The sequence below is a fragment of the Bombina bombina genome, chromosome 5 (genome assembly GCF_027579735.1).
Source record: "Bombina bombina isolate aBomBom1 chromosome 5, aBomBom1.pri, whole genome shotgun sequence".
Lineage (NCBI taxonomy): Eukaryota > Metazoa > Chordata > Amphibia > Anura > Bombinatoridae > Bombina > Bombina bombina.
Window position 1 is genome coordinate 440,005,215 of NC_069503.1, and position 14,913 is coordinate 440,020,127.

At 37.2% G+C, this 14,913-nt stretch overlaps 1 protein-coding gene across 1 annotated transcript in view; it reads right to left on the reverse strand.

Moving 5' to 3' along the window:
• NEK11 (NIMA related kinase 11) overlaps positions 1-14,913 on the reverse strand; it is a 625,868-nt gene that overhangs the window by 351,389 nt on the left and 259,566 nt on the right. Inside the window, exons 3-4 of the mRNA XM_053714299.1 lie at positions 5,935-6,053; positions 1,132-1,196 (exon numbers count right to left, since the gene is read on the reverse strand). Coding sequence (XP_053570274.1) covers positions 1,132-1,196; positions 5,935-6,053 — 184 coding nt within the window. The remainder of the gene's footprint in view (positions 1-1,131; positions 1,197-5,934; positions 6,054-14,913) is intronic.

The following is a 14,913-nucleotide window of genomic DNA, read 5'->3' on the forward strand; positions in this document are numbered from 1 at the left end:
CCCAGTAAGATATTAACCCCTAAACTGCCACACACCCATCACAATAAACTCCCTACACTATTAACCCCTAAGCTGCCACATTCCCCACCGCAATAACTCCCTATTCTATTAATCCCTAAACAGCCACACCTCAATGCAAAATAACCCTAACCTAATAACCCCCTAACTGCCATAACCCCCCATTGTAAACTACCTCCTAGCAGCTAGCCCACCAATTACCAACAAAAAAAATTACCCCAAAAAATAACCTAACTAGTACAAGTCCTATCCTAAAACTAAAGTCCCCTTGTCCCCCCCCCCCTCTAAAAAAAGTAATATACTAAAACTAAAATCACTGATGCCCTTTTCAGGGCATTTATTTTATAGGATAGGGTTTTTTGGATTAGGATTTTTTTAAAGCTAGTTTTTTTAAAGTTTGAGCAAAAGATCTGTGATTACTTCAGGGCAATGCTCAACAAATGCCATTCTCAGGGCAAGTTTTTAGGCTAGGTATTTTTAAAGATAGTTTTTTGGGGGGTTACTTTGGTTTTAATATAGGTTTTTTTTATGCAAAAAAGTGATTACTTCATCTACAGCACTGCCCAACAAGTGCCCTTTTTAGTATGTTTTAGTTTAAGTATAGGGATTTTTTAGGGGGACTTAAGTTTTAGGATAAGGCTTGTACTGGTTGGGTTGTAACCTACCAAACACCAGAAAGTCTCCAGGAAATGTTGGAAGGTATGACTACTGGGAGGTATTTGATGATAGGTGGCTACACATATATGCCTCTTGTTATTGGCTCACCAGATATACGCAGCTATCTCCCACAAGTGCATTGCTGCTTTGGAGCGGGTTGTGCCCACTTGCAGGGGCTATAAAATGTTCTAACACATTGTTAGCACTTTTCTGTTCCTTTAAATTAGATATACAAAAAAAAACAACTACACTGACATGAAGTTTATATTTCTATGACTAAAATGTCTTTCCTGTGCTAAATCATTAGGAAATAGCATTTACTAATATGAGAATAAAGTTGACGGAATTAGTTCATGACAATGGTTTAAGATTTTCTTTCATCACAACAAACAAAAATATGCATTTATTCTGCACACATATGACATCTTACTGTGTATTCTTATCAGGAAGACTTACCAATTTTAAGTAGATTATTTTTTAAAAAGATATTTGTTGCTTTTAAGTCTCTGTGAAGTATTCTCCTGCAAAATAAGATAGAAAGGTCACATTAAAATGTAAACACAAGCTTAGTCTATTAGACACTTTATAGTTATAGAACTTATGATCCAATGCCAGTAAATCTGCAAAGCTAATAATTAGGCCAAACAGATAATCATAATAAAATACAAGGCAATAAGATGAATAGGAAGCACAGATATGTAATTAAAATGACAGCTAAAGTGTGGGCTAAAAATTAGAAAGTAATGATGATCCATTTGACCGAAAAAAAAAGCAAATCTGAAAAACACAATGTTAATTAATGCAAAAATAATTCATTTATGTGCAAAGCCCACATCCTGAACAGAAAAGGATAATCTGTATAGATATCAGCATTAATAAATGAGAAAATCCAGTGTGGAAGAGATACAGCCTGGTAAAATATTATACAAAGCATTATTATTCATAAAACGTATGAAAGAAACAATTCAGAAACACAGAAATCAAATGCAAATGTGTATGTGTTGTTAATATAAAAAAATACTCTGATTTTGTAATAAGTTTACAGATAATTATAGATATTGCAGGAAAAAGGTATAATTGAAACCAGAAAAGGCTAAAGTAATATATTGCTAGGGTCTCTGATTTTTGGTAGGGTTGCTTTTTTTATTTACTTTTTGAAACACAGAAAATCCTAAACTATGAGAATAAAAAAATGGAAAGTTATTGTCCCCTTAAAGGGAAACTCAAGTCAAAATTAAACTTTAATAATTCAGATAGAGCATGCAATTTTAAACAACTTTCCAATTTACTTCCATTACAAATTATATTATATATTTAAACTTTTTGAGTCACCAGCTCCTACTGAGAATGTGCAAGAATTCATAGAATAAGCGTATATGCATTTGTGATTGGCTGATAACTGTCACATGGTACGTGTATGCATTTGTGATTGGCTGCTGGCTGTCACATGGTACATGGGAAGTGGAAATAGACATAACTTTTAAAATTCTCAGGAAAAAAATCTACTATTCATTTGAAGTTCAGACTAAGAGGACAATTTAACAAATGTCTTGCAGACCTGATCCGACAGTGCGGATCAGGTCTGCAAGACATCGCTAAATGCGGAGAGCAATACGCTCTCCATATTCAGCATTGCACCAGCAGCTCACAAGAGCTGCTGGTGCAACGCCACCCCCTGCAGACTTACGGCCAATGGGCCGCCAGCAGGGGGTGTCAATCAACCCAATCCTACTCGATTGGGTTGAATTCTGGCGATTCCTGTCCGCCTGCTCAGAGCAGGCGGACAGGGTTATGGAGCAGCGGTCTTTGTAGCTTGATAGATAGGCCCCTAAGTGCTATTGCATTGTCTTGTTATCTTGCATTTGTTGATTATGCAAATCTACTGTGTTGACTGGTCCTTTAAGGCATGCTAAATGTCCCTTAAAGTGCTTTTTGTCACTCTTGATAACTTGGCTAATAGAAACATTTTTAATTCTTCCTTGATACATTAATTTCTTCCATAGTAGTGAGCCTTGACATATGAGATTAAACTCCTCTCTACCAGGAGGCAGGCAAAAATTACCCAACATACCAAGAGCTTTAATCCCTCCCAATTCCTTATTCCCCTCAGTCTATTGTATATCCAAGAAAATGGGAGAAAACAGAAAGCAGGAAGAACAAAGCAGGGTAAACAAGGTGCATGCTAGAATTGTCGGCCAATAAAAACCTAGGGAGGGTCTTGTGGACTCTCACCACCATGAAAGAAAGTAATTTATCAGGTAAGCATACCTTTTGTTTTCTTTCATGAGGTGGTGAGTGTCCAAGAGCCTTGATATATGGGATCCAATACCCAAGTTGTGGAGTCCATGATACGATAAAAAAGGGTAGGACAAAAAAAGGCAGGTACATCCTTAACCAGACACTGCGGCCTGGACAACCTTCCTACCAAACGCAGCCTCTGAAGAGGCAATACCATTAAAATAATAATATTTTTTAAAAGTATGAAGAGAAGATACCAGCTTAGCAAATTTGTTCAATCGAAGCCTCATTTTTAAGAGCCCAAGAAGCAGATAAAGACCTAGTAGAATGAGCAGTAATATGAGGTGGAGGAGATTTTCCTGCCTACAAGTAAGCATTGTGAATCAACATTTTTAGCCAAGAGGCCAAAGAAACCACAGTAGACTTCTGACCCCTACACAGACCTAAAAAATTAACAATCTACGTAGAAGACTGTCTGAACTTAAAGGGTCACTAAACCCAAAATCTTTCTTTCATGATTCAGATAGAGAATACAAATTTAAACAACATTACAATGTACGTCTATTATTTATTTTGCTTCATTTTTTAGATATCCCTAGTTGAAGAAAAAGCAATGCACATGGGTGAGCCAATCACACAAGGCTTCTATGTGCAGCAACCAATCAGCAGCTACTGAGCATATCTAGATATGTTTTTCAGCAAAGAATATCAAGAGAATAAAACAAATGGGATAATAGAAGTAAATTAGAAAGATGTTTAAAATTGCATTCTCTTTCTAAATCATAAAAGAAAAAATGTGGGTTTCATGTCCCTTTAATAGTTTGGAGATAACATGTTAAAGCTATGACTACATCCAAATTATGTAAAAGTCTTTAGTTAGAATTTTTTGGAGGACACAAAGAAGGGACAACAATGTCCTGTTTAATATACTGAGAAGAAACAACCTTCAGTAAAAAGTTATAGTGAGTTCTAAGAACTGCCTTGGAAAACAAGATAAGGAGTTTCACAACACAACGTGGAAAATTCTGAAACTCTTCTGGCTAAAGAAATATCCAAAACAAACTAAACCTTCTGTGACAAGAGCTCAATATCCAAATTGTGCATAGGCTCAAAAGGATGAACTTGCAACACTCTCAAAACTTAATATGAGATTCCAAGGAGGAGACGATAGTCTAACCAGTGGTCTAATACTAACAAGTGGCTGAACAAAAGTAAAATATGTAAAGAATGTGGCCGGAGTGCGTCTCCTCTCCACTGAGCAAAGGGATCACCACAAGAGATAGTGCAATAGTTATACATGTAAAACTCTCCCACAAGAGTTAAATATGTGTCCCTATTAAATGTCTGTGTGTGAAAATAGCAAGGAGTATCCCCTGGCTCTGATATACAATAAATGTTGTACCTGCAGGCTGTGTGAGTGTAGGTCACATATTTACCTGTAAAACACCAACTCTACTGTGTTTACCCAGCTGTATATATTGCATCCTGAATCCAGTAGATGAGCCCATTGTAGTTAGCTAACACTAGCTCAGGAGGTACCCAAACGAGGCCAACAGGAGGAGGCTGCAGGCTCAGTACCAGCCACACCTGTGGCAGGTTAGTGAAAAACTCCCTCAGGAGAATTACTCACTGCCTATAGTACTCCTCGATACCCCTATGTCAAATTCTTAGCCAGAAGAATTTTCCACGTTGTGTTGTGAAACTCCTTATCTTGTTTTCCAAGGCAGTTCTTAGAACTCACTATAACTTTTTACTGAAGGTTGTTTCTTCTCAGAATATTAAACAGGACATTGTTGTCCCTTCTTTGTGTCCTCCAAAAAATTCTAACTAAAGACTTTTACATAATTTGGATGTAGTCATAGCTTTAACATTTTATCTCCAAGCTATTAAAGGGACATGAAACCCACATTTTTTCTTTCATGATTTAGAAAAAGCAGGCAATTGTAAACAACTTTCTAATTTACTTCTATTATCTAATTTGCTTCATTTTCTTGATATTCTTTGCTGAAAAGCATATCTAGATATGCTCAGTAGCTGCTGATTGGTAGATGCACATAGATGCCTTGTGTGATTGGCTCACCCATGTGCATTGCTATTTCTTCAAAAAAACATATCTAAAGAATGAAGCAAATTAGATAATAGAAGTAAATTAGAATGTTATTTAAAATTGTATTCTCTTCTTGAATCATGAAAGAAAATGTTTGGTTTTAGTGTCCCTTTAAAGACTGATGGGAATCAGGAAGTGGGAGGAATTAAAACTCTTGGTATGCAGGGTTATGTTTGCCTGCCTCCTGGTGGAGAGGAGTTTAATCCTATATGTCAATGTTTGTGGACTCTCACCAATTTATGAAAGAAAATGAGCCAGTGATTAAGGGTAGATTATAATTTATATGTTGATCAATACAAATTTTATTAAATGATCACACCTATCCCATATTTTCTCCTGGAGCTTGAAATATTTTGGGCATAATAATGTTTTAACATTTATGTTCACTGTAAAATATACAATTATTATTAAGCTTGCCCACCTTTTGCTGTAAAATACTTCTGAATATAGCTATAAAGGAAGTGGCTCCCTTATAAAACTTGCATGAGCTTGAAACATTCTATACAGTGAATGGTTAGATCACAACACAAATTTATTTATAACCATAACAAACTTATTTTTTATAAAAATGTTTTAAAAAGCAGTGTTTAATTACTGATATATGCTATTAGTTTAATGTTCCTTTAACTTAGTTATAGATTCAGAACTAATTCTCTAATTACGGTACTCTTTATATTTGTACGAGTTTAAAGCAGACAAAGGGCCCCATTTTCTTTGTGCTGCAAATTACCTAACTCAGCTCTCTGATTTGCAGCCTTTTGAAAACATAGCTTACAAAATAAGCTTTTTGGCCTATTTAGGGAGCATGGAACAAGCACACATTTATTTACACATGAGCAAGAGGTATTTAATGTACCCTTAAATAGGCACTATGGCTGATCAGTAGTTCTAAATTAAAATAATGGAGATCATACCTTTCATGCATGTAATATACACCAAGCAACAGCTGGATGAGCCATTCAACCACTTGACTTTCCTCAATTATTTTCTCATTCTTCTTGTATTCCTTGATTTTACACTCTAGGTCTCTGCCCTAAAGGAAACAAAAAAAAAGTCATCTTTAACAATATCCTACTAAGTCTCTTCTAAGATTTGTTCTGAGCACAATAAAATATGATGTGATATCTATGTGCTATTTCTGTCAGTTAGTAAAGGAACAAATTGCTAGCAAAGAGCACTCCATGTATAATTTCTGATGTGTTCTACCCTTTGACTATAGCCAGGGGACAGTAAAGTCAAAATGTAACTTTCATGATTCAGATAGGACATGCAATTTTACACAACTTTCCAATTTACTTTTACCATCAAATTTGCTTTGTTCTGTTGGTATTGTTTGTTGAAAGCTAAACCTAGGTAGGCTCATATGCTAATTTCTAAGGCCTTAAAGGCCACCTCTTATCTCAGTGCATTTTGACAGTTTTTCACAGCTAGACAATGCTAGTTCATGTGTGCCATATAGATAATATTGTGCTAACTCCCGTGGAGTTACTTATGAGTCAGATTGGCTAAAATGCAAGTCTGTCAAAAGAACTGAAATAAGGGGGCAGTCTGCAGAGGCTTAAATACAAGGTAATCACAGACATAAAAAATATTTTAATATAACCGTGTTGGTAATGCAAAACTGGGGAATAGACCGTCCCTTTAATATCCAAATGTATGTCCAAATTAAAGGCACATGAAATTTAAAAGTAAAGAGATATAAAGCCCAATTTTTTTTTCTTTCACGATTCAGATAGAGCATGCAGTTTTAAATAACTTTCCAATGTATTTCTAGTATCCCTTTTCTTTTGTTCTCTTTGTATACTTTGTTGAAAAGTATATCTAGGTATGCTCAGAAGCTGCTGATTGGTGGCTGAGCATATATGCCTCTTATCATTGGCTTTTGGCTTGCTCCCAGGATTGCATTATTGTTTCTTCAACAAAGGATACCAAGAGAATGACGCAAATTAGATAATAGAAGTAATTTGGAAAGTTGTTTAAAATTGTATGACCTGTTTGAATCATGAAATACATTTTTTGGGTTTCATGTCCCTTTAAACTTCCATGGTTCAAATAAAACATGCAATTTTAAGATACATTTCAGCTTATTTCTATTTTAAAATTGAATTTGTTGAAAAGCTTACCTAGGTAGACTCAGGAGTAGCAATGCCCTACTGGGAGCTAGCCGCTGATTGATGGCTGCACAAATATGCCTCTTGTCATAGACTCAACATATGTGTTTAGCTAGATCCCCCAGTAGTGCATTGCTGCTCTGGAGCTGATTTTAACTTTGTAGAGGTTAAACACATATTTATATGTTAGCAATACTACAATAATAAAATAATTGAACATATAAGAGCATTTTCGTGTTGCACTTTTATGTCCCTTTAAACTCATCCAATTGGTTAATAGAAATACCTAGGTTTTAGAATTTGCTTTTTGGCCTTTCTACGGACAAGTATTTTTTTTTCTCAAAGAATTAAGAGGATTTAAAGGGACAGTCAACACCAGAATTTGTGTTAATTAAAAATATATATAATTGGGCCTTCAAGGTCTTAGAAATTTGCATATGAATCTACCTAGGTTTAGCTTTTAAGTAATAATACCAAGAGAACAAAGCAAATTTGATGGTAAAAGTAAATTGGAAAGTTGTTTTAAAATTGCATGCCCTATCTGAATTACGAAAGTTTAATTTTGACTAGACTGTCCCTTTAACTAAGCCATATATTTGCATTGTACATTGAATGTCCCTTTAAAGGCAGACTACCCAAGATAAAATCAGTTTACAAACTATGAGCAAGACCAGCAAGAACTAAAGAGCCTTTGTCTCACATCCTTTATATCTTTAAGTTTGTTTGTCTACAATAAACAGTGAAAATAAACTCAAATAATCATGAAAAGATATTTAATGGTATTTTTTTTTAACTTAAAGTAAAACTGTGTATTGAACTGTTTTGCAGGATGATAATGACAGAGAATGGTTGACAATAAGAGTAGATTAAATTATTCCATTGTACAGAATTATTGATTGAATTTCTTTTTTTTTTTTAATTTGAATTTGTTTTGCAAACTGTTGTTAAGTCAAGTTGTTATCCCTCAGGTAATGGCACCGCTGGAAGTTTCATTGCAATGAAGATTTATTATCCCTGCACTGACAAAATAAAGGTTTATCACAGCACGACAGAAGACAGACAAATTATGCTACAGTCTGATTTTTATTTCTTTTAAAGGGATAGTAATGTCCAAATGAAAGTTTTATGATTCAGATAGGGCATGTAATTTTAAACAACTTTCTAATCTACTTTTATCATCAAAATTGTTAAACCTAGGTAGGCTCATATGCTAATTTTTAAGCCTGCGAAGGCCGCCTCTTATCTGAATGCATTTGGCAGTTTTTTACACTAGAGGGCGTTAGTTCATGTGTGCCGTATAAATAACAATGTGCTTACGCACGTGGAGTTATTTGAGAGTTAGCACTAATTGCCTGAAATGCAATTCTGTCAAAAGATCTGAGATAAGGAGGCAGTGAGCAGAAGCTTAGATACAAAGTTATCACAGAAGTAAAAAGTATATTTCTATAACAGTGTTGGTTATGCAAAACTGGGCAATGGTAAATAAAGGGATTATCTATCTTTTTAAACAATAACATTTTTGGTGTTTACTATCCCTTTAAGTAACATTATATCCAAAACTAAAATGTACATCAGTGTATTTCACTTTTAAAGATGTAAGTTTTTTGCAATATACCTGCAATAGCAGAAATGCTTCTAGTAAAAATGTTTTCAGTGTGTTTTTTTTTACTGAGTATGTGCACGTGAAGCATATCTAAATATGCTTATTGCATCAGTATTTTGAACAGTGTGTCTGTAGATATCTGGCAGTACCTTGTGTTACGTTGCTAATTATACAAGTCACTGATAGCTGTTTGAGCAGATGCACTAATGCTAGAACGTAAAGTATATCTAGATATACTTAATGTGCACATGCACAATAAAAGATCACACTGACAACAGTAATAGCTTTTACAAGAAAAACTTTTGCACATACATGTGTATCACAAAAATGCTTCTAGTCAAAAGTGAAAAGCAAATGTATCATATTAATCCATTCTTGGTTGGCAAGAATACGCCAAGCACCAACCATCCGAGAAAGAGAAGCTAGTGCTTTTGTTTGCCCAAACCACAAGGAACTTACCACATAAGATTTATTTATTTTGTTCTTTAAGGGAAAAATAAAACATTTTCTTTACCCCCTTAAGGACCAAGGCCATTTTTCAATTTCTTTCCCTTAAGGACCTCGGCTATTTTTACATTTCTGCGGTGTTTGTGTTTAGCTGTAATTTTCCTCTTACTCATTTACTGTACCCACACATATTATATACCGTTTTTCTCGCCACTAAATGAACTTTCTAAAGATACCATTATTTTCATTATATCTTATAATTTACTATTAAAAATATTATAAAATATGAGGAAAAAATGGAAAAAATCCCACTTTTTCTAACTTTGACCCCCACAATCTGTTACACATCTACAACCACTAAAAAACACCCATGCTAAATAGTTTCTAAATTTTGTCCTGAGTTTAGAAATACCCAATGTTTACACGTTCTTTGCTTTATTTGCAAGTTATAGGGCAATAAATACAAGTAGCACTTTGCTATTTCCAAACCACTTTTTTTCAAAATCAGCGCTAGTTACATTGGAACCCTGATATCTGTCAGGAATCCCTGAATATCCCTTGACATGTATATATTTTTTTTAGAAGACATCCCAAAGTATTGATCTAGGCCTATTTTGGTATATTTCATGCCACCATTTCACCGCCAAATGCAATCAAATAAAAAAAAATTGTTCACTTTTTCACAAATTTTTTCACAAACTTTAGGTTTCTCACAGAAATTATTTACAAACAACTTGTGCAATTATGGCATAAATGGTTGTAATTGCTTGTCTGGGATCCTCTTTGTTCAGAAATAGCAGACTTATATGGCTTTGGCATTGCTTTTTGGTAATTAGAAGGCTGCTAAATGCCACTGCGCACCACACGTGTTTTATGCCCAGCAGTGAAGGGGTTAATTAGGGAGCATGTAGGGAGCTTGTAGAGTTAATTTTAGCTTTAGTGTAGTGTAGTAGACAACCAAAAGTATTGATCTAGGCCCATTTTGGTATATTTAATGCCACCATTTCACTGCCAAATGCGATCAAATTTAAAAAAAACTTAACATTTTTCGCAATTTTAGGTTTCTCACTGAAATTATTTGCAAACAGCTTGTGCAATTATGGCACAAATGGTTGTAAATGCTTCTCTGGGATCCCCTTTGTTCAAAAATAGCAGACATATATGGCTTTGGCAATGCTTTTTGGTAATTAGAAGGCTGCTAAATGCCGCTGCACATCACACGTGTATTATGTCTAGCAGTGAAGGGGTTAATTAGGGATCTTGTAGGGAGCTTGCAGGGTTAATTTTAGCTTTAGTGTAGAGATCAGCCTGACACATCAGACCCCCTGATCCCTCCCAAACAGCTCCCTTCCCTCCCCCACCCCACAATTGTCCCCGCCATCTTAAGTACTGGCAGAAAGTCTGCCACTACTAAAATAAAAGGTATCTTTTATTTTTATTTTTTTTAGCATATTTACATATGCTGCTGTGTAGGATCCCCCTTAGCCCCAAACCTCCCTGATCCCCCCCAAACAGCTCTCTAACCCTCCCCCTCTACATTATTGGGAGCCATCTTGGGTACTGGCAGCTGTCTGCCAGTACCCAGTTTACAAAAAAATATATTTTTTTTATTTTCCCCCCCACTTTTCTGTAGTGTAGCTTACCCCCCCAAGACTAAACCCCCACCCCCTCCCAGATCACTTTGATTAATTATATTAACATTTTTATTCCCCCTCTCTCCCTCTAAATGTAAACAAACTGTTCCATAGTGTAATGGTTCCCACCCGCTCCCTCCCCGTGCACGAGACCGCCCGCCTCCCCCTTGCACGAGTGTGCGTCCGTGCGTGCCCCCCAGCTACCCCGCCCATGATCCCGCCCACCTCTGAACTCAGCAAGCCATCGATGGGCGCCCACCCGCTTCCAACGTCTGCTCCCACCCACCAACGATTGCGGCTATCGATGTCCGGTGCAGAGAGGGCCACAGAGTGACTTTCTCTGCATCGGATGGGGAAAATGTTATTGCAGTGATGTCTCGATATTGAGGCATCACTGCAATAACCGGAAAGCGTCTGGAAGCGATTAGGATCGCTTCCAGTCGCTTTCAACCCCAACGTCGTACAGGGTACATTGCTGGTCTTTAAAGACCAGTTTGTGTAAGACGTACCCTGTACGACTTGTGTCATTAAGGGGTTAAAAAAAATTCAGATTTTCATGAGTCCCCAAACATTTATGGGCCCTAGGTACTGTGCCTAATAGATAAGTCAGCCCTGTTGGTATCCATTAAACACATTATAGCATCTATACTATAATAGTGTTTGTAATGTCCTTCGCCATCGGCAGTTGGGCACGCATCCTCATTAGAATGTTGGCTGCGCTCGCAGCCAAAAGAATTCACCTGGATGCAGCGAAGGTGGATTCTTTCCCCACCCTGCCATTTTCGGAATCCACCTGGATGCAGCAAAGGCAAATGGAGCATTACAAAAAAAAAACACACCGCCCGCACAAAGTATAACAACAACAAAAAACGAACCTCCCACACAAAGTATTAACACCTACACCGCAAATCCACACATCGCAAAATAAAAAAGTAATTAACCCCTTAATCTCTTAACCATCAACCACCCACATCGCAATAAACCTAATTACCCTATTAACCCCTAAACCTGCAAAAAAAAACACATCGCAATAAACCTAATTACCCTATTAACCCCTAAACCTGCAAAAAAAAACACATTGCAATAAACCTAATTACCCTATTAACCTCTAAACTGCAAAACCCACACATCGCAATAAACCTATTTACCCTATTAACCCCTAAACCGCAAAAAAAAACACATCGCAATAAACCTAATTAACCTATTAACCCCTTAAATCCCCTAACCTAACACCCCCTAAATTAGCACAAGTTAACTAAACTAAAGAATACTAAAGTTACAAAAAAAGAAAAAAAGCTAAGATTACAAAAAATAAAGAAGGCTAACATTACAGAAAATAAAAAACCAAATTACCAAAGTTTACAAAATTAAACCTAATCCCTATGAAAATAAAAATAGCCCCCTAAAAATAAAAACACCCCCTAATCTAAGAATAAACTGCCAGTAGCCATTAAAAGGGCTTTTTGCAGGGCATTGCCCCAAGTTAAACAGCTCTTTTACAGAAAAAAGTCTGTCTCCCTAATTCAAATCAGCTAATAGGATGAGAGCTACTGACATTCTATTGGCTGTTTAAATCAGCCAATAGGATTTCAGTAGCTCTCATCCTATTCGCTGATTTGAATTTGAAGAATCAAATCAGCCAATAGGAATTCAAAGGACACCATCTTTAATCGCGTACCTTGAATTCACTATTCAGTGTACGGCGGTGATCGTACAAAGAGGATCCTCCACGCTCCATGGCTCCGCGGCCACCGGTCTTCAGTTCCAGGGTCGCTGGTCTTCAGTTCCAGGATCGCCGGTCTTCAGCAGCAAAAGAGCTGAATGCCATTTTAAGGGCAATGCCCATACAAATGCCCTTTTCAGTGCAATGGATAGTTTAGTTTTTTTAGTGTTAGGTTTATTTATTTTGGGGGTGGTCTGTTTTACTGTAAGGGGGACTTAGAATTTTTGGTAACTGCAAAAGAGCTGTTTAACTTAGGGCAATGCCCTACAAAAAACCCTCTTTAAGGGCTATTGGTAGTTAAGCATTAGATTAGGGGGTGTTTTTATTTGGGGGGGTCTTTTTTATTCTCATAGGGATTAGGTTTTATTTTTTTATTTTTGATAAAAAAAAAAATTGTAGTTATTTTTTTTTTTTATTTAACAACACATAGACAGAAGGGAGAGAGAGCAAATGAGAGGGGAGAGAGAGCAACTGAGAGGGGAGAGTGGCAAATGAGAGGGGACAGAGAGCAAAAGATAGGGGGGGGGAGAGCAAAAGAGAGGGGGAGAGATCAAAAGAGAAGGGGGAGAGAGAGCAAAAGAGAGGGGGAGAGAGTTAAAAAAAAGGAGAGAGAGAGAGAGCAAAAAAGAGGGGAGAGAGTGAGAGCAAAAGAGAGGGGAGAGAGAGCAAAAGAGAGGGGGGAGAGAGAGAGCAAAAGAGAGGGGGGAAAGAGAGAGCAAAAGAGAGGGGGGAGAGAAAGAGCAAAAGAGAGGGGAGAGAGAGAGCAAAAGAGAGGGGGACAGAGAGCAAAAGAGAGGGGGGAGAGAGAACAAAAGAGAGGGGGGAGAGAGAGCAAAAGGGGTGGTGAAAGAATCCACCTGGATGGATTCTTTCACCACCCTGCTTTTTTCGGAATCTACCTGGATGCAGCATAAGCTGCATCCAGGTGGATTCCAAAAATGGCAGGGGGTGAAAGAATCCACCTGGATGCAGCGTAAGCATAAGCTGCATCCAGTGGGATTCTATCACCAACCTACCATTTTCGGAATCCACCTAGATGGCAGGGTGGTTCCGTCACTACAATAGACTGCCCTTCTGAAAATGGCAGGCTGGTTTGGTGGTTCCATCAGCACAATAGACTGCCCTCTGGGCAGGCTTTCCCACTAGTCTATACTATAATTGCTTTGTAATGTCCGTTGCTGTCGGCAGTTGTGCACACATCCTCAAAGGAATGTTGGCAGCGAGAGGTAGCCAACAGAAACAGAATTCACCTGGATGCATCCAGGTGGATTCCAATAATGGCAGGGTGGTGAAAGAATCCACTGCTGGTGGATTCTTTCACCACCCTGCCATTTTCAGAATCCCCCGGGATGCAACAAAGGCAAATGGAGCATTACAAACAAAAAAAAATGCCCACAATAAGTATGAAAAAAACACCTAACCACCCGCAATAAGTATTTAAAAAAAAAAAACTAACCGCCCGCACGAAGTATTAAGAAAAAAAAAAACTAACCGTCCGCATGAAGTATTAAGAAAAAAACAACTACCTAATAAAATTATTAACCCCTAAATCCGCAAACGCCAAAATCGCAAACTACCTAATATATCGATTAACCCCTAAACCGCCAACCCCCCACAACAAATTAAACCTAATTTACCTATTAACTCCTACACCGCCAACCCCCACAATGCAAAAACTAATTTAATGACTAAGCCCCCTAACCTAACACCCCCTAAATGAACTACATTACAATAAAAAATACAAATAAATTACATTATATTACATTATATTAATCTAATTACAGAAACTAAAAAAGGCTAACACTACAAAAAATAATAAACACATTATCCAAAATAAAAAAAAATTTAACTTTATCCCTATGAAAATAAAAAAGCACCCCCAAAATAAAAACACCCCCAAATCTAATGCTAAACTACCAATAGCCCTTAATAGGGTTTTTTGTAGTGCATTGCCCTAAGTTACATGCTCTTTTACATTAAAAATAAACAAAGTCCCCCTAACAGTAAAACACCCCACACCCCAAACCCCCCAAAATAAAAAAAAACCTAACACTAATAAACCTAATCTACCCATTGCCCTGAAAAGTGCATTTGTATGGGTATTGCCCTTAAAAGGGCATTTAACTCTTTTGAGATTTGAACCCAAAAAACCCTAATCTAAAAAACCAACCCCACCCCCCCCCAAAAAAAAACAAAAGAAATTAACACTAAAGCCCCAAATAGGTACTCACGGTTTCAGAAGTCTGGAAGAGAAGGTCTTCTTCCAGATGGGTCCATCATCTTCATCACAGCGAAGGCAGCGCGGAGCGGAGGTCTGGAGCTGTCTTCCCAGAAGTGGCGATCCTCTGCAGCAGTCATCAGCGGCGGTCCTCGGC